The 25,046-nt window shown below is 42.9% G+C and overlaps 2 protein-coding genes across 9 annotated transcripts in view; one reads left to right on the top strand and one right to left on the bottom strand.

The window, feature by feature from the left end:
• SLC66A2 (solute carrier family 66 member 2) overlaps nucleotides 1–25,046 on the top strand; it is a 122,510-nt gene that overhangs the window by 95,398 nt on the left and 2,066 nt on the right. For 3 of the 8 annotated variants that reach the window (XR_005224377.2, XR_006288632.1, XR_006288633.1), the window contains one exon: nucleotides 10,846–10,974. The exons of 1 other annotated variant lie outside the window; for it this stretch is intronic. Coding sequence is in view for 4 of the 7 variants with exons in the window: in XM_007060397.4 (XP_007060459.1) it covers nucleotides 10,846–11,053 (208 nt within the window). In the remaining 3 variants the exon portion in view is untranslated. Of the gene's footprint in view, nucleotides 1–10,845; nucleotides 14,228–25,046 lie in introns of those variants that run through there. 4 more of the 8 variants (XM_007060397.4, XM_007060396.4, XM_027822813.3 and 1 more) reach the window with 2 other exon arrangements.
• KCNG2 (potassium voltage-gated channel modifier subfamily G member 2) overlaps nucleotides 20,596–25,046 on the bottom strand; it is a 75,483-nt gene continuing 71,032 nt past the window's right edge. The window contains 1 exon segment of the mRNA XM_043540011.1: nucleotides 20,596–23,002. Coding sequence (XP_043395946.1) covers nucleotides 22,187–23,002 — 816 coding nt within the window. The 3' untranslated portion in view covers nucleotides 20,596–22,186.

Genomic DNA, 25,046 nt, shown 5'->3' with positions numbered 1-25,046 from the left:
TTTACTGAGAAGAATAGATAGGCCTGTAACCAGAGCTGATCCAGAAAATAGGAGGGTGTGCTGTCTTCCGGGTGCTAAGATACGGGATGTAGACCTGAGGTTGAAAAGGATTCTAAAGGGAGCGGGAAAGAATCCCCTAATTATCCTTCATGTGGGAACAAATGATACGGCTAGATTCTCGCTGGAAAGGATTAAGGGAGACTATGCTAGGCTGGGGAGGACGCTTAAGGAAATTGAGGCTCAGGTGATCTTTAGTGGGATTCTGCCTGTTCCTAGAGAAGGGCAACAAAGGTGTGACAAGATTATGACTATCAATAGATGGCTTAGGCAGTGGTGCTATAAGGAGGGCTTTGGGATGTATGGCCATTGGGAGGCATTCATGGATAGAGGACAGTTCTCTCGGGATGGACTTCATCTGAGTAGGGAAGGAAATAGACTTCTAGGATGGAGGCTGGCACAACTGATTAAGAGAGCTTTAAACTAGGAATTTGGGGGAGATGGTTGGGAGATGTCCAGGTAATCTCCACGCCAGAATTCAGCATAGAGTGGAAAGAAAATGAAGTAAGAGTGGATACAGCTGTAGGTAGGAGGAAGGGCAGTGTAGATACAAGTCTAATAGGTTATACTGGTAGTAAAATAACCGTGCCTAATAGGGTACAGAATGTGAGTGAGGCTAAACAGCAAAAATTAAGATGTTTGTACACTAATGCAAGGAGCCTAGGTAACAAAATGGAGGAACTAGAGTTACTGGTGCAGGAAGTGAAACCAGATATCATAGGTATAACAGAGACCTGGTGGAATAGTAGTCATGACTGGGCTACAGGTATTGAAGGGTATGTGCTGTTTAGGAAAGACCGAAATAAAGGTAAAGGTGGTGGAGTAGCACTGTATATCAATGATAAGATAGAATGTAAAGAAATAAGAAGCGATGAAATGGGTATGACTGAGTCTGTCTGGGCAAAAATTAAATTGGGGAAGAAAACTATTAGAGCCTCCCCTGGGATAGTGCTTGGGGTGTGCTATAGACCGCCGGGATCTAATTTGGATATGGATAGAGCCCTTTTTAATGTTTTTAATAAAGTAAATACTAATGGAAACTGTGTGATCATGGGAGACTTTAACTTCCCAGATATAGACTGGAGGACGAGTGCTAGTAATAATAATAGGGCTCAGATTTTCCTAGATGCGATAGCTGATGGATTCCTTCAGCAAGTAGTTGCTGAACCGACTAGGGGGGATGCCATTTTAGATTTGGTCTTGGTGAGTAATGAGGACCTCATAGAGGAAATGGTTGTAGGGGATAATCTTGGCTCAAGTGATCATGAGCTAATTCAGTTCAAACTGAATGGAAGGATTAACAAAAATAAATCTGCGACTAGGGTTTTTGATTTCAAAAGGGCTGACTTTCAAAAATTAAGGAAATTAGTTAGGAAAGTGGATTGGACTGAAGAATTTATGGGTTTAAAGGTAGAGCAGGCCTGGGATTATTTTAAATTAAAGCTGCAGAAGCTATCGGAAGCCTGCATCCCAAGAAAGGGGAAAAAATTCATAGGCAGGAGTTGTAGACCAAGCTGGATGAGCAAGCATCTTAGAGAGGTAATTAAGAAAAAGCAGAAAGCATATAGGGAGTGGAAGAAGGGAGGGATCAGTAAGGCAAGCTACCTTATTGAGGTCAGAATATGTAGGGATAAAGTGAGACAGGCTAAAAGTCAAGTAGAGTTGGACCTTGCAAAGGGAATTAAAACCAATAGTAAAAGGTTCTATAGTCATATAAATAGGAAGAAAACAAAGAAAGAGGAAGTGGGACCGCTAAAAACTGAGGATGGAGTGGAGGTCAAGGATAATCTAGGCATGGCCCAATATCTAAACAAATACTTTGCCTCAGTCTTTAATAAGACTAAAGAGGATCTTAGGGATAATGGTAGCATGATAAATGGGAATGAGGATATGGAGGTAGACATCACCATATCTGAGGTAGAAGCGAAACTCAAACAGCTTAATGGGACTAAATCGGGGGGCCCAGATAATCTTCATCCAAGAATATTAAAGGAATTGGCACAAGAAATTGCAAGCCCATTAGCAAGAATTTTTAATGAATCTGTAAACTCAGGGGTTGTACCGTATGATTGGAGAATTGCTAACATAGTTCCTATTTTTAAGAAAGGGAAAAAAAGTGATCCAAGTAATTATAGGCCTGTTAGTTTGACATCTGTAGTATGCAAGGTCTTGGAAAAAATTTTGAAGGAGAAGGTAGTTAAGGACATTGAAGTCAATGGTAAATGGGACAAAATACAACATGGTTTTACAAAAGGTAGATCGTGCCAAACCAACCTGATCTCCTTCTTTGAGAAAGTAACAGATTTTTTAGATAAAGGAAACGCAGTGGATCTAATTTACTTAGATTTTAGTAAGGCGTTTGATACGGTGCCACATGGGGAATTATTAGTTAAATTGGATAAGATGGGCATCAATAGGAAAATTGAAAGGTGGATAGGGAATTGGTTAAAGGGGAGACTACAACGGGTCCTACTGAAAGGTGAACTGTCAAGTTGGAGGGAGGTTACCAGTGGAGTTCCTCAGGGATCGGTTTTGGGACCAATCTTATTTAATCTTTTTATTACTGACCTGGGCACAAAAAGTGGGAGTGTGCTAATAAAGTTTGCAGATGATACAAAGCTGGGAGGTATTGCTAATTTAGAGAAGGATAGGGATACCATACAGGAGGATCTGGATGACCTTGTAAACTGGAGTAATAGGAATAGGATGAAATTTAATAGTGAGAAGTGTAAGGTCATGCATTTAGGGATTAATAACAAGAATTTTAGTTATAAGCTAGGGACGCATCAACTAGAAGTAACGGAGGAGGAAAAGGACCTTGGAGTATTGGTTGATCATAGGATGACTATGAGCTGCCAATGTGATATGGCTGTGAAAAAAGCTAATGTCGTCTTGGGATGCATCAGGAGAGGTATTTCCAGTAGGGATAAGGAGGTCTTAGTACCGTTATTTAAGGCACTGGTGAGACCTCACCTGGAGTACTGTGTGCAGTTCTGGTCTCCCATGTTTAAGAAGGATGAATTCAAACTGGAACAGGTACAGAGAAGGGCTACTAGGATGATCCGAGGAATGGAAAACTTGTCTTATGAAAGGAGACTCAGGGAGCTTGGCTTGTTTAGCCTAACTAAAAGAAGGTTGAGGGGAGATATGATTGCTCTCTATAAATATATCAGAGGGATAAATACCAGAGAGGGAGAGGAATTATTTAAACTCAGTACCAGTGTGGACACAAGAACAAATGGATATAAACTGGCCACTAGGAAATTTAGATTAGAAATTAGACGAAGGTTTCTAACCATCAGAGGAGTGAAGTTTTGGAATAGCCTTCCGAGGGAAGTAGTGGGGGCAAAAGATCTATCTTGCTTTAAGATTAAACTCGATAAGTTTATGGAGGAGATGGTATGATGGGATAACATGGCTTTGGGTTTAGCTGATCGCCATATTTGGGGTCGGGAAGGAATTTTCCTCCTGGGCAGATTGGAAGGCCCTGGAGGTTTTTCGCCTTCCTCTGTAGCATGGGGCACGGATCACTTGCTGGAGGATTCTCTGCTCCTTGAGGTCTTTAAACTACAATTTGAGGACTTCAATAGCACAGATATAGGTGTGAGGTTTTTTTGTGGGAGTGGTGGGTGAAATTCTGTGGCCTGCGTTGTGCAGGAGGTCAGACTAGATGATCATAATGGTCCCTTCTGACCTAAATATCTATGAATCTATGAATCTATGAAAAAAAAAGGTGTAATTTCTTTAACAAAAGGTAAGGTTGGAGTTCATTCTGACTCCATTCCTCCCTCTGGTACTGGCTTACCCTGTTTTCTTTTAAACATCTTAATATGGATATTTCAATCTCTTTGTCACTGCTGGTATTACTTAGCAAGTGACACAGCCTAGATTCTGAAATCATAGCTTAATCTATGCGTTTTTCCCCTGCTACCTTCCCGGAGGCCAGCAGGTCCCCTGCTACCTTCCCGGAGGCCAGCAGGTCTGGTTAACCTATTTCTCCCTGCTACCTTCCCGGAGGCCAGCAGGTGCGGTTAACCTGTTCTTCCCTGCTACCTTCTCGGAGGCCAGCAGGTCCCCTGCTACCTTCCCGGAGGCCAGCAGGTCTGGTTTAATCTGTTTTTCCTGCTACCTTCTCGGAGGCCAGCATGTCTGGTTAACCTAATAGAAATGCCTAGCTCAATAGAGCTGGCGGTGTGCACACCAATATTTACAATAACTGAGGTTTTTTACCAATATTCCCCCCTTTCGCATTTCTCCACCAAAATGTTGTACCAATAAATTAAAAACCAGCAGGATCTTATTAAAGGGAAAAAGGCAAAATACCACATTTATTGTGAATACAGAAAGAATCATAGTAAGCAGTTAGTTACAGCTATAACATTCCATTCAATCTCATATTTATTCACACACACACAGGTTCTGCAAGGTTGTTATCATAGTTACCAGCCTTAGAGTTGCTCATGCCAAGCCACTGGCCAGGTGGCCTGGACATGAGGAGGGAGCAGGGTCTTGTCAGATGCTCATCTGATTCTCCTGGAAGTTGGTTTGCAGAATCAGACCCCAAAGTTCTCACTTTTTAGAGTCTCTTTTTATAGGAATTTCTTCCTAGGCCAGTCTATGGGAATTGCTTCATCATGCTGTTGCTGAATCAATCAGCAGATGGCACATTCCTGACGGCTCCGTGCTTCTAGATGTTATCTTGTTCTTTGGTTCTCCCATTCTTGAGGCTGTTGGGTGGATTCCAATCTGCCCTCCGAGGGTCCTCTGGTTATTTCCACTTGACGCCTTCTTCAGCCGATGGACACTGGATTCTTAGGCTGGCACCTCCCTGATCATTCAGTTATTATCCACACCAAGCATCCATCCACATACATCCTCTATCTCTATTTTAATCACAATTGTTAATACAACAAAAGGGCGGGGAGTCTCTGAGTGCTGTTTGTGTTGTTAGAGTATTGCTTTGAGTCTCTCTCTGTGTGAATTGCTTTGAGAACAGACTCTGTCTTAGAATGTACTAACACAATTAGCAGCTTGCAAGTTTCACACATAGAGGGAGAGAAACAGTACCAAAAACCAAGAGACCTCTTAATTAGTAATACCCTGGAATTTAAACTATGGGGAATCAAACTCATTTGTGATTTTAATACAGAACTTCTTTAATATGATCCAACACCCCCCCTACTCCCCGACACTCCCCTCCCAACTCCTAGTCCCCTCTGGCTCCTCATCTGATCTGTCCTCTCCCCACTTCTCACTGGCTCCCAGTTCTAGTCTCCCTCCTCAAACTCCTCATCCAATCTCAGTCTTCCCCTCCCTGGTCGCTTGTCCCAGTCTCTCTGCCCAGCCACACCTCAGCTCCTTGTCAGATTTTATTTCCTCCTTCTGTTCCTTTCCATCTCCCCCCACATTGATTCCTACTCCCAGTCTCCTTGCCAGCTAGTTCCAGTGTCCCTTCGCCTGCCCCCAGCTCCTCATATGACCTAGGTCTTCCTCCCACCTACCCAGCCAATTGGGCAAAACAATGTATTTGCATCTAACCTTGTTCTCAGAAATGGCTAAACTGTTGTAGCTGAAATTTTCCAAAAAACATTCAGTCTGAGGCAGACTCCAAGCATGGAAAATTGCACCCCAGATGGTTACAGTTTGGTAAAGTCACAGTCTACTGAGAACAGGGGTGGTGCTAAAGTGGAAAGTATTAGGCAACCTTACCAGTAAGTGGTGCTACCAGCATGTCTGTAACATTGTAAATATAAGGGTGTGTGAGTAGGGAGAACTTGTGTGGTCACTAATATGTGCAGGGTGGCCTGGTTATTTCCTGGGCCCTCTGGCCTAGATTTATTTGTGAAATTAGGTTTGTCGCAATTATTTGCTTGCTTTTTTATATATCTATAATTTTTTTCATAGCAATTTTTTAAAATCAGAAACCCAGCATTAATTTGCAGATTTTCTCCTGGTGTTATGCCCCAACTAATGTACATTTTCTGATGTCTGACATTGTTGACTTTTAAGCTATATTCATTCCATGTCAATCTGATTGTATATATGCAACTGAATAACTTGGTGTTCTTCTGAACACCGAGTGTTGGAGTGTGTCCTGGCAAACATCACGGGCACAATCCTACTTTCCTTGAGCATCTGAAATTCCCATTGAAGTCACTGAGTCTCTTAAATGTGCAAGGCATGCAGGATCACTCACCAAATTTGTTAACCAGCATTGCAAACAACAAGATCATAAAATATTTCCTAATGAAAGTTCACAGTCTGGTTTGTCTGGACATCATGGCTCATGTGACTGTTAGATCTGCATTGCCATTGCAGCATGTGCTTTGCCCAGAAAGCGCTACGTTGAATTTATCCAAAAGCTTTTTGCCTTTGGCTATAGTTCTCTCACCAGGAGATTAAACTCCCTCATGGTTTATAGAATGCTGATGAGATACATTTCCCCTGAAAACACTCTGGGGTAGCAACGGACTGGGATATTTTTAAATAGCCCCCTTTTCTGAAGTGAGTTTGACTTTGTTTTTTCTTGCTGAATATCTGGCACAGAAAGCGGTCCCAGGTTTTGTCCTTTGGATGTTTGACTCCTAATTAAAATCTCTGGGGCATCTTTTAACTGGATTTATCCAAACAATTAACATATCATTTTGCCAGACACGGTAGGCCAGGCACACACTTGTTTAGCATGGGATGCTTTTATTGAACAGACAAACAAAATTGTAAAACGACAGATTCACCGTTAAATCATGTGTCCACGATCAGCTGCACGGCAAACATCCATCTGCTTAGTACCATGAGGAGTCATTTCAGCTGTCTGCAAATGAAGTATCCTAATTTATTGCACTCCCGTCTCACTTATTCAAGCTGTTCAGGTTTGTTTCTGTTCTTAAAAAATCTGCTGGTGGCATTTGTTACACAGAAGGGCTGTGCTTTCCTTCACTGAACGAGAGGGACTGAACTAGGCTTACCTTATCTTTTTGTTCGTCTTGTTTGTATACAATTTGAGATTGAACTCGTCATATATTATTATTTATTGAATCATATGTCCAGCTTGCAGCTTCACACATGAAATCCCTTGGTCGCATCATAATATGTAGATTGTTACTCAACTTTGTTTTATGATCCCAGTCACCTAACATGGGGTATAAATGTTGCAAAAGGCTTATGCTCCTGTTACGTGATGGGTCAGTATCTTCTTACTCCCTTGGCCCCTGTTACAGTAAGGATTAAAGTATGGATACTGGATTTAGCCCATATTAGGGTGATAAATTTGTATCCAAAATACAAATTGACCTATCTTGATTTCCCCTCCTCCCCTTCGAATGTTTAGGAAATGAACATTGGGCCCTATTCCTTTTCTACAGTGTGTGCACCATTACATTTGATGAATTACAATCAAGTCTGGCAAAACTCAGTCATAATTCTGACATTTCATCTATGGGCTGCATAATATTTATGATAATGTAACTGTGAACTGCAAAGCTTTTATTAGTATTGGTTATCTGCCCCTTTAAAAAGCTCTCCAGTTATAATTATTATCAAGCCTATAACCAGCTTTCAGAAACTGATTGTTCACATCCTTGACTGTCAATGTTGAGGGCACGACAAGAAAAACCTTACGTATTTTAGGTTTTAAAATCTATTTCTGTTCCACATACTTTCTCCTTAAGCTTGAATGGGAGGACCAGAAATGCACTGGAGGTGAGGGGAAAGCAGGGAAAGGCCAAAGATGCAGCAAAATGAAAGTAGAAAAGGGAGGAATGATGGGTATTAAAGTTTGGACATTGGCACAGGTATAAACCATGGGAGCAAATCCTCTTGATGGCCTTTTAACCTTGCTATAAACAGCTGCAGATATATTCATTGTTTTCTTTGTGCGTACTGTTGGGCTACCTATTTTTGACTCTGGAGCACACATTGCATGGTATGATGTACAAGAAATCAGTTCTTCGCATTAAGTGTTTATTTAGAGTGACTAGAGGGTGTGTGTGTGAGCCACTCATGGGAGGCCGTAAGTGTTGCAGTGAAAAGATATTTGACGTCTGTTTGATGTTCACCATATTACTTACACTGATTATGCTGCACATAAAATTATGTAATTTATTTTCATAGGATGTCATCAAGTCAAATATCACAGCGTGATTTTTAAAAGGATTTAGATAACTTCTTGGCCACTGGCATTCATGTCTGTAGGTACTAAGATAACAAAACTATAGGCTTTAGGGGCTCAGAAAGCAATTATCCACCCCTAACTAGAGCACTGTGTGATTGGATTAAGTGTGTTGTGTGGACTTGGTAGTAGCCTTTCTCTGCAGCATCAGGTACTGACCATTGTTCACGTAGGTAGATCAATGCTGTCATGGTCTGGTAAAGCTAAACCTATATAAAAGTTTCACGTCTTTTCACCTGTAATACTTCCCAGGGTTGTGAGGCCCCTTGATATCACCTGCCTTTAGCAGGAGGAAGCCTTGCCTGTGCCTGCCGGATGTCAGCTCCCTGACTCCACCTGTCATGGGGAACACAAGCTCTCCCCTCTTAGCCTACAGAGGCTCTGCTGTCCCTCTGCAGTTGAGCATGGCTATTGCTACAACCTACACATCATCCCGAGTGTCTCCCTTACCAGTTACACCTTAGATCACAGCTCCACTTAAGATGCAGCACATAGATGTGTTTATAATGAAAACAAGTATGAATGTATTTAACAAAGAATAGAAATTTGAGAAATAGCAAGTAAAACTATTGGAAACAAATGGTTACATGTAAAATAAAATCGTAACATGCACTCTAGAGCCTAGACTTAACTAACAAGATATGTTCCTGTCTAATGAAGTTTAGCTCACCCCAAGTCTTTGCAGCATTTGCCAGCCAGCCTGGCTGTGACCCTCCATTCATAAAAACAGAACATGCTAACACTTTGTCTTTTAGGTGAAGGATCTAGGTGTACTCAGTACTCCCAGTTATATCTCCCAAATCCATTGTTTTTGCTTGTAAACTTCCTTGCTGTTTTTGCTTTTTCCTACATCTTTCCTCTTGTTGAATTCACAATCTCCTGATTTAGCATCAGGCTCAGTAATGCAAAAAGTACACCTGGGGGAATTCAGTGCCACTGCACATGCGCAAAATTCATGTCCCCTGCAGATTTCTTTGCTTTCCTGCAGAAAAATGACTTTCTGAGAGGGAAGCAAAGGGAAGCTGCAGGAGCAGTCATGCACCACTCCCTAGTGGAGAAGGTACATCAAGCACATGGAGCAGCCAGCAGAGAGGTAAATCACTGTGGGGCTGGGGACACCCCAGCCAGTGGCTCCTACCCTAAGCCAGGATCAGCTGCTAGTCCTGGCTGGGCTGGAGGCAGGAGAGGACAGGACTTCCTCTTCCCCTGCAAGAGGTGTCTGGGGCTGTGTCAGACCCACCCCAGAAACTTCCCCCAGCTGCAGGAAGCTCAGCATCCTCCCTTGCTTCCTGCTTCTATTGCGCCTCAATTGTGATGGGAGGGGTCACTGTACGGGGAGCTGCTCCCCCATCCACCCAACCCCCATGCATCCAGACCTCTCATACCCAGACACCCTTGCCAAGCCTCACCAGGTACATCCAGAACCCCCCTAGCCCTCCAGACCTGAACCGCACCCCACTCAACCTGAACCCCTGAATCTGGAGCCCCCCCCGCACTGACCCCCTGCCTCCAGATCCCCACCCCTGCACCCAGACCACCCCCCAATGAGTTCCCTGCACTCAAACCTTGACCCTGATGCTCCACCCCCTGCACCACCCTGAGCCCCACACCACTGACCCCCAACTAGCTGCACCGATACTCCCACCCCACCAAGCACCACTTCCCCACACCCAGACATCCCGTGCTGAGATCCTGCACACTCAGACCCCTCTGCTGAGCCCCAATCTCCTGGAAGTCCCTGGAGAGTCCCCTTGCCCCTGCACCTGGAATCACCCACAACGAGCCTCTGTGCATCCAGATCCCCCCACACCTAGACCCCCCACTGAGCTGCCTGCACCCAGATTGCCCCACACAGAATCCTTTCACCCCACACCTGGATTCCCCCACACTGAGCCCCTCCACACTTGGATCCTGCCTGATTGAGTCTGCCCCACCCCTGGTGCGCCTGGGGCAGAAGGGCAGGGCCCCAGGGTGCCCGGGCCTTGTGCTGTGTCAGGGTTGGGTGCATCCTCATTGCTGAGTTCGTGTCTGGGGAGTGTGGGATGGATGGCTGCAGGGTGATCTCCCACCTTCAGCAAGCCAGTGGCCTGTGCTCCCACTGCTATGCTGGAGCCTCTGTATTTATTTATTGATAAATAAAACTTGTGGAATTTTGCATATTTTGGAATTTTGCATATTTTGGAATATTGTGCCCAGAATTTTTAATTTTGGTGCAGAATTCCCTCAGGAGTTTAAAAAAAAAAAAAAAAAAAGCCTCCATTGTGAAACGGACAGTACACAGGTGACCAGGCGGAGAGAGCTAAGCGGCTCTTCCCTCCTACTTGACAGGAGCATGTTTATCACCTCCTGGTGACCTGCCTTAACTCATGTACCTTTAGAACATAATTTTCAGTACAGATACATAATTTCTTAAACAAATGATCCTGTATACATTTTGCAATGATTAAGATGACCAGGGGGCTCTTGGTAGAGAATTCACATGCCACCTTTTGGTCAACTTAATATGCATACATCTGGCCCAGGGGGTCCCAGGAAAACTATACATCCCCGGTGCCCTCTGCCAGTTAGCCCCAAGAGGTTCCTAAGTCTTTAATTCTTCTTTGTTTTGTCCCTTTTTGTAGTGTCAAGATGGTGCTGATGTGGACCAGTGGTGATACCTTCAAGACTGTTTACTTTATCCTGAACCAGGCTCCTTTCCAGTTCTCAATTTGTGGCCTGCTCCAGGTCTTTGTGGACATGGCCATCCTGCTACAGGTTTACTTCTACAGCTACTACCCTCAGAAGCCGGCATCGCACACTGCACACCCAGCCAGTACAAAGGCACTCTGAAGCACGTGGTGGAGATGGCTACAGGTCAATGGTGTTGTGAAGTCTGCCTCTGCAGCTTTCCCTTCCACTTGTAAATACTATTTTGATGAGTTGAAAACAGAAGAGAGAAGAATGCTCCAAAACATAAAAAGTTTGGTATTTTTAATGGGTTGCTTCTGTTTGGTTTCAGATTCATTGTACAGAATTTGTTTTTCTGGGGGGTGGGGTCGGGGGTGGACAGTCTGTTTATTTTTTGCATACATACCTATGAGCCTTATAAATTCGTGTGTGTGTGTGTGTGTGTGTGCATAATTGCAAGGGCTGGATGTTTGTGTTTTTAATGCTATTTAAAGAAATGATAAACCACAGAGATGATTGAATATTTTGTCTGAAGCTTTTACCTATTTATATAAAGTGTGTACATTTGAAGTAAGCTTGGAATATCAGAGTTAAATATTTCAGTGATGTATGAAGACACTGACAAAGTTTCAAAAAGGATGGGTGCAGTGGATCAGGAAGGTGGGCAGGGGGGAAGGGACTGAGAAGGGATGGTGAACAATCTAAAGTAAACCAATAATAGCCAGTATAAAATGTAAATGTACTGTTTGCGTGCACACTCACACTGCTGGATCAGTGTGGCAGTGAATAGATCAAGGTAAGGGATAGTTTCAGGGAGGTTATGGTGTGGATGATGCTATGGCCAAATCTAAACGAGCCATAGCTAGTTACCAGGTGGGATGAAGGGAGAATTAAGGGAGGGAGAGAGGGAGTCTAACGTAACTAAGTAGTCTTGCTTTGAAGCAGCTGCTTTCAGGAAGAGAATGGGGCCCTGTCTGATTAGGGGTGCACAACTGGGTCATTGATGGTGTGTGACAAAGACTCTGGGTGGGTTGTTGGGATGCTTACAGCCGTGCTGAATGGGGCCAGTAGGCGGGCATTGCCAGGAGTGCTAGTGAAAAATTTCTAGGCACTGGTTGAGAAATTGGGAAAAGCAGGAATAAAGACGTGTCAATGAAAATGGGTTACTAAGGTTTGGAGTGGGAAAAGTAAAGCAGTAATCTAGAGAGCAGGGTCTGCTTTCTAATAATGTGGTTAGTTAAAGACTGAGATTCTCATTAGTATTATTGACTGCCAAGTGACACCAGTTTGTGTTCTGGGGTATTTCTTGTGTTAGCCAATCATGCAAATGTTACAAAGGAATAGGTGTGAAGAGAAGTATAATGGTTTTTATGCTATTCAAGCTCTTTTAGGCTGTTTTCTTTTAGAAAGCTAGATAGTAGCTGGAAGGGAAAGTGAGAAGGCCTGAGGGGCATATAATGTTCTATATAATCTAAGTCGTATATAATTGTATGTTTGCCAACATCAGTCGTGCCCTTTCTGAGAATTTGCACTTCTCTGGAAATGCTAAGTGGATACAGTTTTAATGTTCAGTTATCAAGCCCTTTGGCTTCAGCCAGTTGCCATAATGAGCCTAGCTTGACCTGTAGGAGATGAATAGAGAGAGATTACTGAGTCCCAGAAACAGTTATCTGTGTTGTCTTCTTCTTTGAGACTCAGTCTTTCCTGTCAGATAAATGCTGCCTTCCTGCAGATACTGGTGTTTAAGGCAGTGCTAGATTTCCAGTGAGACATTTTGTTTTCTGAGAACATTCCAAAAAGATACACTATCTTAAATAAGGCAACAAGTCTGGGATATTACATCTTCAGTTTCAATCAGGTATTCTCACTAACCTGCTATATTTGGCTCTACCATGCTTTTAGGTATGGACTATCTTTAAAGGGAGGTGGCCATATTCTTGTGAAGAGCAAAAGCATATAGTCACAATGCAGTAAAGCCTATCAGGAATGTTTATTTTTGGATAATTGACACCAAGTTGTCCTTTGCTATTGTGCTTTGGCTTTCCTTGTTTCTGAATTCTTAATCTCTCAGTCTAAAATAAATCCCAACCTGGCTGTCTTGACCTTTGGGATCCCACTCCCCATGCATTTCTTGGAGGTGATGTCCTTTGCTTCTATGAGCCAAATCCTGCCCCACTGGCAAAATTCTCATGATCTTCAGTGGGGTCAGGATTTGGCTGTATGGGTGTGGCATGATCCAAGCACAGTATTGCATTTGTGCACCCTAAGCCTCTGTTTTTTATGGAGCAGCCTCTGAGCTGATCATGTTCCTCCTTTGGGATGGCTGGGTGGTGAGCGCTGCCATGGCAGCTGGATGCAGAGGAGATTGGTACATCCCAGAGTAACAGGTAGGACCTGCCCTGGTCTGTGGTGCCTGCAGGGGGACTACCTGGGCCACTGGCAAATCTACACAAATAAACCAAAACTCAGGAAAGTCGTTCAATCTGAGGGCCTGGCATAGAGTGCTATGGTCAAACTCTGACTTCATGCTTTTTGTTTGACACCATGCTCTTTTATGCCTGAAGTGACCTTACAAAGACAATGTTTGTGGCATGGCAGACTATGAATGTTTTATTCCTCTCCCTTTCCCAAATGTTCTGGTTGTGTTAAAAGAACATCTGGGCTTTTCTCTTTTTAATTAAAAACTTAACGACTGTCCTCTCTGGTGTATGCTGCTTCAATGAGGATTGTATTTCTACTTGTATGCAAACACTTTCTCACATGTTTTAATGGTTTGGTTTTTTAATAACTTGTAGTACTAAGATTTTTGTACCTGATGGTCTTTTTTTCTATTGTTGTTTGAAACAGGGGTGTAATAGCTAAATGGCTGCTAAGGTCTCTTGGCTTTGTGTAACAGGTATTACTGAAGATAAAATGAACATGGTTTTTCCTTTCTTCTTTTGGGACTCTTTGGTCTGCAGATTCTTAACAGTCTGCTGTCACTACCAAAAACAGTATGCTCTGTGAACATGTTTCTTTCATACCAGAGCTGCAAATGCTGGAAGAGAAGCCAGTGGACTAGTGTCTAAAGTCATTTTCCATTTAGAGCATTTGAAAAGCTGGGATACTTGGCTAGGAACTCTCTTGAACGTCATCTTGAAAGATGCTTTAAAAGCAAAGTTATAGAACTTTTTATATATAAGGAATTATCTGTAGCAGTGATCACCTCAGAGAATTAAGAAATCAGTGACTTTAAATACATCTTTGTTGAATGTATGGTACATTTCATGGAGCTCACATTCTCTGTCAATTGCAGTGATTTTAAAAACAATTAAATAAATCAACCAATTATACATAGATTCCGTGTTGCTTTGTTTTCTTCAAATGTAAGATTGGAATCTTATTATTTAAAGATTTTGTATTGCTCATCTGGTCTGGGACCTTGTCCTCGTATTTGTCCCTAGAAAGGACAAACAGGCTTTGGTTGCTATATAAGTAATCATGAAGTATGCAATGTCCTAAGATTAAAGCCTAGGACTAGGATTCACAATATAGGGTTCTAGGGGGTGGATAAAAATCAATGATGGTTTTGTGTGTGGGGGGGGGGGGGGGGAATAAAATATCAGATTTTTTTTTAATTTAAATTGAATTTTCTTACTTGTTTAAATTATAATGATTTTTTTCTTTTTAAAAATAAACCTGTTTAAAATGAAATCTGAATTTTATACAAAATATGTTAAGGCCTAAACTTGTGTAATCTCTTAAAACATTTAAATAAAAAATAAATAGGCTGAATCCATGTGCTTCTGTCAACAATTTTGGATTAAAGGCTGCCTTACTGTATAAAGAAAGAATTAGGGGGGAAAAAATCTAATGGTTGAAGTCAAGCTTTATAAATATGGGTATAAACAATAGGCTATGTACTGTATTGTGGGGGCCTCGGGGGTGTGCTGCTGGGTACAAGAGACTGGCAAGATCATCACAGGCTTTGGGACCTGGCCTCTGACTCCAGGAGACACCATCCTGTATCTCATCAGGATCATCCATTGAGCCCACCTGCCTGGTCTCAGAGTCCTGTTTTATAGCTTCCCCCTACTTGCCTGGCTCAGTTATCAACTTATGAATATTCATGACTCCACCCATCAGTCACCATTTTCTAACATACTAAAAATGTACAGTTAATAAGAATCTGAAAATATTAAGCTATATAATTTGCTTAAATAAATGTATATAGGTATAGTATGTCCTCTGAGGTAGCAAAAAGATGTACCAAAACTAGTATAAAGAGATTATTTAGTTGTAAATGGTTATATCAATGAATGAGAATGCACCTTTCTTTAGAAAATAACTGAAGTACAAATAGAAAAGTTGATTAAAATCAGATGATTTAAATAGAGGCTTTCCACTTGGTGATTTAAATCAATCCACCCTGCTGGGTTCTGCCTCCAGCTCTCTCATGGACTGTCTGTGTGGCCTTGAATAAATCACTTTACCTCTGTGTGCCTCAGTTCCCAGGTAGAAAATGGTGGATAGTAACTCATGGGGATGAAGTGTTAATTATTATTCAGTGATTGCAGACTCCAAGGTGGGGCCAGAAATGATGGATGTTAGGGCCGGAGGTTGCAGGGGGGGGTGAGGGCTCTGGCTGGAGCCGGGGATGAGGTGTTTGGGGTGCAGGAGGAGGTTCCAAGCTGGGGCAAGGAGTTGGGGCGTGGGCTCTAGGTGGGAGTTTGGGTGCGGGAGTAAATGCTCTGGCTGAGGGTGCTGGCTCTGAGGTGGGGCCAGAGATGAGAGTTTTGGGGTGCCAGAGGGGGTTCCGGGCTAGGGCAGGGGGTTAAGGTGCAGGGTGTAGGCTCCAGGAAGGAGTTTGGGTGCAGGAGGGGGCTCCAGGCTGGGGCAGGGGGTTGGGTTGCGGGGTCGGGTGCAGGCTCTGGGCAGTGCTTACCTCAGCCGGCTCCCCACAAGTGGCCCTTTACCTTGTAATTTTAATTGTGGAGATGAAAAAACAATACATGGTAATTGAGCATTTCTGCCTTTTAAAATTATTTATTTGGCAGCATTCTGTGCTTAGCCTAACAGATTAGTAAAGGCCAATAATAATTTTTTTTAGTATGACTTCAGATCTATAAAAAAATCTCTCTCTCTCTCTGTAGCTATATATAAAATCAGTGTACACATTATTCTGACAGAAACGTTGGCAGTCATGGTGTTAGAATGTCTCCTTGGTTCCTTAGAACATCTAGAGACGATACGAGAAGAGAGTTAACTAGGAAGCTAGAGGTGTGATTCCAAATAGCTTTTTTGTGCTTTGCAGCTGACAGCTGGTTCAGGTTGGTTCACTCACCTGATGGGGTGAGTGGCTTTAATTCAGGAAAGGCGGTGAGGGGTAGAGGACCTTGAGCAATGGAGACCATTTCTGGGAGGGAAGTTGAAGCCACTGGTTGTGGCCATCCTCCTCGAGACCACAGAGAGAATAGCAGTATCCAGAGCAAAGCTGTGAAAGGAACCTTAGCCTTATATTTTTACTTTCTTTAAACAAAGGAAATTAAAACACACTTCTAAAGAAAGATTAAAAAATCATGAAGTGGCTGTCTAAAAAACCAAGGTCTCAAATTCTCCACTTCACTCTGGATTTACACCAGGGTAGCACATTTTTAAACTGTCCCAAGGGGCTACAGGGAGCCCAGTAATAGCGTGAGAGTTTAGTTTTAATTTTTGTGTTGACATTTTTCAGCAGAAAGAATTAGTGTGAATATTAGCAGTGGCCTAGTGAAAATATGGTTCAAGTATATATGAGAGTAAGGATTAGCGTGAAAGATGTGCAGTGTGGCTCTAACAAGTAAGATGCACATCTAGGAAAACACATCGAATTTCTCCAAGTTGCAAAACTCTGTGAGTGACACGATCCCAAAGGACTTCAGAAGCCTGAAATGCCCAGAGTAAATGATGGTGCAGTGAACTTCAGCTGTCAACTCCCCCCCCCCCCCCCCCCCCCCCCCCCCCGCCTCCATTTTTGTGCATTTAGTGCTTGTGAAAGATTCTGGGTTACTTGCTCTGGAGCAGTGAAATGCTCTTCTTAGGGCTTGTCTACACTGGCAATTTACAGCGCTGAAACTTTCTCGCTCATGGGTGTGAGGAACCCCCCCCCCCGCCCCCCCCACTGGCAGCTACGCCCCTTGTGGAGGTGGTTTTTTAGACCGCTGGGAGAGCTCTCTCCCAGTGCTCTGCCGTGACTACACAAGCCATGTGAAAGCGCGGCCACGGCAGCACTTCCGCGTTGCCAGTGTAGACTAGCCCTTGGATGCTGCAGCAGTGCAGATTTCCCCTTGCCTATTCCCTTTTATTGTACCTCAACCCTGCTGTGATGGCAGTACCTTTACGGGCTAAAGGGTAGTTTGGCCTCCATGGCCAAGAAGGTTTCTGCACTGAGGCTACCGATAACTATGCCAATGATGATAATGACTTTGTGATTTTGGTCCCAGTCTGAGTAGCAGCTTTAACAGAGACCATCTGCTCATTTCACAAAGCTCATTGTACAGTAACAGCTTTTTGGTCATTGCTGATCAGGGCTGGTTTTGAACGTGCCGTGGTGAGCTATAGTAAAAGCCTGTGTATCCTGTTTTTCTATTGCATTGTACCATCTGGTCCCTATAACTCTGAATTTTTTGGGTTTTGTTGTCAAACTTTTAGCACTGTGTTGAAAATATCAATGCTGCCAGCCCTAAACATTCAAAATATTTATCAGTCAATTGGCTTAAAAACAAAACAAATTGTAAAACTAATAAATGTGTGATTTGCTTTATTTGCTTTTTGAACCTTTTGAGTTCATGTTTTAAGTTCTTATCTCTGGAGCCATAAGGGATAGACATTTACTTTTGTTTTAGAAATGAAAGCTGAAATTCTTTGAGTCACATGACTCCTCAAGCTGAGGCTTTAAGGATCACAGAATCATAGACAATTAGGGTTGGAAGAGACCTCAAGAGGTCATTTCCTACTCCAACCCTCTGCTCAAAGCAGGACCAACCCCAACTCAATCATCCTAGCCAGGGCTTTGTCAAGCTGGGCCTGATCAGACTCACACTAAGAGCGCCAGAGTTTGCAAAACTAAAATATTCTTCTAGGAGTATGTGTGCGCCTCAAATCACTTGGAGTACGAGACCTCTAATGTGTCCATGAAATCAAAACGTCGTCATGTAGATAGCAGTGGGAAAGATGACCTCTATCACAGAGCTTAGCAACTCTGGCCATTTGTAGAAGAGGTCTTAATGGTTATTTGCAGTCTTTAGGAAAGAGCAAGTGACTTTCTAATTATGATTGTGGATCGGAAACACGTATTACACAAGAAAAACATAGGGATGCCTACTAAGGTGGTCAAAAATTGCAGACCAGGGGTTAGGAGAGAGCTCAGATTCACCAATGGAAAAATCTGAGAGTGAAAATGCTCCCAAAGCACTCAATAAGCCTTAGCAGTGACAAGACCTATTGCTGAATAAAAAACATTCTCATATGGAAAAAGAAAAGGAGTACTTGTGGCACCTTAGAGACTAACCAATTTATTTGAGCATAAGCTTTCGTGAGCTACAGCTCACTTCATCGGATGCATACTGTGGAAAGTGTAGAAGATCTTTTTATACACACAAAGCATGAAAAAATACCTCCCCCCACCCCACCCTCCTGCTGGTAATAGCTTATCTAAAGTGATCACTCTCCTTACAATGTGTATGATAATCAAGTTGGGCCACTTCCAGCACAAATCCAGGGTTTAACAAGATCTTCTACACTTTCCACAGTATGCATCCGATGAAGTGAGCTGTAGCTCATGAAAGCTTATGCTCAAATAAATTGGTTAGTTTCTAAGGTGCCACAAGTACTCCTTTTCTTTTTGCGAATACAGACTAACACGGCTGTTACTCTGAAATTCTCATATGGGTGTCTTCTGTCTGACATTCAGTGCAACAGAACTTGATAAGGCTTCCAAAATAATTTGTTTAAAGGGTTCCTGCTTTATACTTTCCTGGTTTGTCATCTCAATATGCAAACTGAACCTTTATTAAAAGCCATGCTTTATGTAACAGGAGTAATATGTCTTTGCAGTTGTTGATTTATTAGTCAAAAAACTGTGCGCACATTGTAATTTAATTACATGGCTTTTGAAACTATAAGATACTGGTTATGGTCAGCCAATACATAAAAATTACTATAGCTCAATAATAATACTTTTGTGACCTTAAGCTGAAAGGTGCTAGACATCCAAAGTCATTCTTTTTCTACATTTCCGTTGATCTTAGCATTACAGTGTCCTTAAATACCTATCGCCCGGCTGCTAGATACTATGGTGATGGGTTCATTAGAAACTGCTAAAACAACATACTAGTTAATACAGGTTTCTGTGTTGTTGATCCATAAGGGGATTTCACTAATGACTATTTGATAAACCTCCAAGAGCAAAGATTTGTTTTCATTCTGTCAGGAAAAACATGATGTGCTCTTTTTTTTAGAAAGAATTTAATGCTCCTAGATTCATGGACTTCAACAGACACAGTGATAACCTTCATTGTCTCAAGCGACATCTACAAATCCATTGTAAACTAGCCCTTAAGGTTTGTGTGATCACTGGGTCCAGTGTTTAGACTATATGTATAAACAGCATATGGTGTTCATGAACTAAAGTAAATACTATGAAATCATTTAGTCTATTGAGTTCAGCTGGAAAATCTGTGCGCTGCTTTAATTTTAAGTTTTGGGACAAGAATACTTTGACTCCTTCTTCATCGCCTCCATACTGCATGCATTACCATACAGTACAGCTTGCTTTTACATTTAGCAGGCTAGTATGCTGGGCCTTGAAGACAAGCCTTAATAGACTTAACATATGAAAATCCTGCTCCAGTTTAAAATATCAAATTGTAGCAGTACATGGCAATTCTCTGGCAGTATGAAGCTTCATTCTAATTCTCCATTGCAAGCTGGTACTCAGAGCTCTGCCCTCATTCACTGTGGAGCTCTGGGCAGAAACCATAAGGTTTGTGTGGTGGCTGCTTTACTACTGGCCAATAGTTTTCTTTAATAACTCAAAAAGGGCAATGCTGTGGCAGCAGTTGGCAGGCCTGGAAGTGGTTCATAGAGGGGCAGGTCAATATTTTTTCTCCTCTTTTTCCTGTAGGAAGAGGCAGTATATAGATTTTAATCCATTATTAACCTTCATCCCTCCCTAGTACCCCAAAGTTGTTTGGAGGGATGGGGGCTAATCTTGATGAAGCTAAATGCATAGAAAAAAACCCAGATCCCACACCGAGGGGATGCTATTTCCACAGCTTGGATATGAGGATCAGCAGGGGCAAGGGAAAGTCTCCCCATAAGATGTTACTGTGCTATATGTCCATAAGGCCCCTTTAAAAGGGCTCACTGCTGGGTGGGGCTGAGACCACAATTCTCCTCAGAGTCCATGGGAGTGGTAGGTGCCCCTCCCATCTCAACCTCAGACCCAGAGCTGGCACCTATTTGAGAATGGAAGTGGGTGCACTGGCGGTTTCCAGCATGAAGACAGCTCAGATTTTCATCTTGTTTTTTAAATTAAACAGATTTTTCAAATTCCTTGACCCGTTGTTCTGATAATGGCCAATGTTTAACATGGGCCAGGAAGAGCAAATGGCTGCTGTCAGCTGTGGGGACACTGGAGCACATGGCACTGCCACCAAAGGAAAAGAAAAGCCAATGCAACAATACAGGAACCAAACTTCCAGTTTTTATTAAAATAAAACAATCTTTTAGGTCTTTCAGTCCATTCCTTTGAGGAATAGCTTACTACAGTCATCTACTAGTGTAGGGTTATTCTCGTCTCCATTGGGGGGAAAAACAAAAACATCTGTAATATAACAGTATTTGTTCATTTCCTGACCGCAGGGGTGGAACAGAAAAGGGCAGGGTAATGTTCCTACATCTGTAAAGAATGAGGTGCCCATCAATGTTGTTTTTCTTAAATGTTACCCAGTATTAGGAATACATCCAGAGGTACACTACACGCTGAAGTGAACCAGCTACGCAGCTCAGCACAGGAGGAGCAGCATGGGGTGGAGAGCTCACAGATGCTCATGATATCAAAAATTTGATTCAGTAAACAAAAAATGGTTGACTTTTTGTTTAAATGTAGTGTTCTTCTGGAATGAAAACTAGGGGGAAGGGAGGGAAGGACATTTGTAACCTGGGTCTAAAAAGATAATCTCTTCCCAGCTTGGAAGAGATGCAATATTATTCCGTAACATGTGGGACAGCTGCTGATTTGGGGCTTGATCCCCAAAGTCCATGGAAGGACTCCCACTGACTTAATGGATTTGGATCAAGGTTTTTGCACAGAGCTGCAGTCTTCAAAGTACTACTGCAGAAAACTACATAGACATGAGTCTCCGCAACGGTTCCCATCCTGCCTCACCATAAGGGCAGGTGGTTTTGATTTTTGCTTAAATGTTAAACAGTCTATAAAACACAGGAAGGAGGAGGCTAATAGAGGAACACCTTTTTTTTTTTTTCTTTTTTTAAGCAATATGCAAATGTGAGCAAAGGAAAACAAGTTGACATTCAGTATCATTAACAAGGTTGTCCATGTATATTTCTGTCATTAGGGCTCAAGTGCAAAGCCTATAGTTGTAGATATGCATGTTTACTAAATAATGCATAAAGAGCAAGAGCGCAAGTCAGCAGGCAGCCCAGATGATGGTTCCCAATTTAAAAAATAAATAAATAAATAAAATCACTATTTATTAAAAGACAAGGGAATAGGGATAAATTTGCCCTTCTGCTGGCCAAGGCAGGCCTCTCTCCCCCATCTTTCAACTTTCCCCTTTACATTTTGAGATGTACACCCCATGGGGGTGCCATGTAGATTGCATCCATTGTGCATAGGGAATAAGGGTTTGGGGACATTCTCAGCACAGAGTAGGGCCACCAGGAAGCTTATGTACAGTAAATGGCACCCTTCTTTCTCCCGGTAATGGGTCCTTAGGATGAATTCTCTCTCCAAATTTATTTTTTCTTGTTAGCAGACACTGTGCGAACCTGGCTTAAGCAACTGCTCTTTGAGGGCTACCCAAAATCAGTTGCTTAACTAAAGTGGCCTTCTACGAAAGAGGGAGCAGAACTGTACTCCCACGTTGTTTTTAGACACACTTTGGGTGCTCTCTTAAGATAAAAGTTACTCAAGAAGGACAGTCTCTTGTACAGGTCTCACTGTTCAAATACCCAGATTTATGTTAGTTCCATAGGGTTTTGTTTCAGATCTGGAACTCTCATTCGCTGGCTAAATCTTTTAGCTGTTTGCAATCAACATCTCCTCTTGTCTTCCTGGTTCATTGCTGGCTGACGCCATGCCCCATCCGCGTCTAGTGGGGAGGAGGTACCCACTCCCTGAGAACTGTCAGCATTTGGGGATCTGGTGGCTTCCTCTAGCTGGTGCAACTGTCTGCTTGCAGCTCTCTGCTGCTGCTCCTTTAGCTCTGTGTAGGAGCGGGAAAAAGTGTGAAAGATGGAAGTGACCGGAAAAGCCATCAGCAAAATACCACTCAAGATACTGCTCAGGGCTACTACCTGTCCCGGGATGCTCCGAGGTACCATGTCTCCATAGCCTACAGTTGTCATGGAGATAACAGCCCACCAATAGCTGGTGGGAACACTAGTGAATTCTTGCTTGGCTCCCAGTTCACTCTCTGCCAAATAAACCAGTGGAGAAAAGAGCGCCATGGCAACACAAAGGAAGAGGAGGAGGAGTCCAAATTCCCTGGTGCAGCGGCGCACCGTGAGTCCCAGCGTCTGCAGTCCCAGCGAATGGCGTGCCAGCCTCATGACATACAGGATTCGGAGAGCCCGCAAGAAGCGTAGAACCAGGCCCACTCGCTCCAAGTATTTGTTTCCTGCTCCACTGCCAGGCTTCCTGTTGCTGTTTTTGGCAGAGACCATATCCACTATCAGAGAGATGTAGAAAGGCAAGATGGCTAAGATGTCGATGATGTTGAGGGGGGTCTTCAGGAAGGCGCACTTGCTTTCTGCCTGAATGGAGCGCAGGAGGAACTCAAAGGAAAACCAAGCCACGCAAACTGTCTCCAACACAAAGATGTCGTAGCACTTCTGAGAACATTCACCCTAACAGGAGGGGGAGAAAACAGAAAAGAATAAAAGACAAGGGATTTAGCCAAAGGACCAACGAATAAAAGTTTAATAGTGCTTCTTAAAGACACCCTCCAGTGTAGTTTAAAACTTATCCAAATCACTGGTAACAAAGAGAAAATAAACCACAGAAAACGTTTAGAATGGGTAATTGAAAACCAGAATAACGGATGTCAAGACAGAACACTGATGGCTTGACAGGCTGCCGATGAAGACTGAGGGCAGGTCTACATTAGAAACTTGCATTGTTGCACTGCTGTAGCCCTTCTGGTGAAGGCACTCTAAGCCAATGGGAGAGATCGATCCCGTTGGCTTAATAACTCCACCGCCATGAGACGCGGTACTTATGTCAGTGGGAGAAGTTGTCCCACTGATGTAGTGCTGTCTACACCAGCGCTTAGGTTGGTATAACTACGTTGCTCGGGTGGGTGGATTATTTACGTGCCTGAGAAACGAAGTTATACTGAAGTAATTCTGTAGTGTAGATCAAAGCTGAGACTAATGTCCTGATCCTGCAGTGAGCTCTCTATGATTGCATGGTACTACACCCAGAATATGAAGATGTTTAAAGAATGATGGGTCACAATTTATATCAATGAAACTTTAATACATAGTTCCTACAGAGTTAGATTTTTAATAAATAATTGACTTCCACCAATCAACATGCTGTTTACAACTGTGGATTATGACAATCTATAATGCTTTTAAATGACATTATTCACATGTCTAACATGCTTAACAATCTTAATAATTTATTAACCTTCTATAAAAACTACTTGGAACAGTGAGTAAGTATTTCTAAAAGAAAAAATAACCCCCCCTCCCCTAACTCTGTTTTTTTGGGAAAAAGATGTTTTTAGTTATTTACTTACTTATAACTAATCATAACAATTTTCCCTTGTACTGTTGGAGGCAGAGAATTATTTGAATAAATTCCTTCCACTGCAGACCGGCTTAATGGAAAATGAGCTTTTTATTCACAAAAGCTGCAAACAAACTAACCTCTGAGCACTTGAGCAGCAATGAAGAATAATAATAATGACTGTCCTTTGATTGCTAATCTCACCTTGCAACTTACACTGCCAATTCACAGCTATAGTGTTGCTATTAACTTTCATCCCAGTGGTAATCACCTTGAGCAAATAAACAGTTGCTGATTTACTTAGGATCACAGAACTGTTCTCATATTTAAATATTCATGTTGAAATGTTACTGTTTTACAGCAGGTTTTGGAGGAGTGGAGGGGGCATTTGTTTAGCACCAATGTAAGACATCTTATTTGTTTGACTTCAGGATGGTTCATGAACTTTTATGTATTAACATAACAACTCCTGTAGCCACAGACTGTATACGATTATCTTCTTCTCTCATTCTATTTTAAATTATATTTGACTGATATTTATCACCCATTTAAATGTGTCTTTTTGTCATGGGCAGCGGGCGGAACCTCCACTGGGGGGAGGCTAGCCTGCCGGCCCCGCCCCTTCTGCCTGCCGGCCCCGCCCCTCACAGCCCTGAAACCTCTTCCCCCCCCGCCCCCCCCCCCCCCGATAACAGGAGGAGCCCTGAGTGCTCCCCGTGACGAGAGGAGCCCCGGCTCACCCAGCCCAGCCACCATATCCCACGGGGGCAGCTGCCTCCGGAAGGCTTTGCCTTCCCTGGCCTATTATACCTGCCGCCAATGCTTTTTGTCAATGTTTACAGTTGGGAAATATTCTGGAAGGCCCTACTCCATGGGTTCTCAACCAGGGCTCCGTGGCCCTGAGCCTCACAGTGCAAAAGCCGTCCCCACACACGCACCTGGTAGCTGAGCCAGGAGCCCTGAGGCCCCCTCCCACTGGGCCCTGGAGTTTTTATAGTATGTTGGTGAGGGGGAACCTCAGAAAGAAAAAGGTTGAGAACCCCTGCCCTAGGCCTCTCTGGAGCACAAACCCTGCCATTTTATTTGATTTTTTACTGCCTCGGGTAGTTGAATTTTTTTTTTTTTAAATGGAGGACAAAGGAAGAGGCATCAGCTGTG

This window comes from Chelonia mydas, chromosome 2 (assembly GCF_015237465.2).
Source record: "Chelonia mydas isolate rCheMyd1 chromosome 2, rCheMyd1.pri.v2, whole genome shotgun sequence".
NCBI lineage: Eukaryota > Metazoa > Chordata > Testudines > Cheloniidae > Chelonia > Chelonia mydas.
This window is presented reverse-complemented; position numbering and strand designations above follow the sequence as displayed.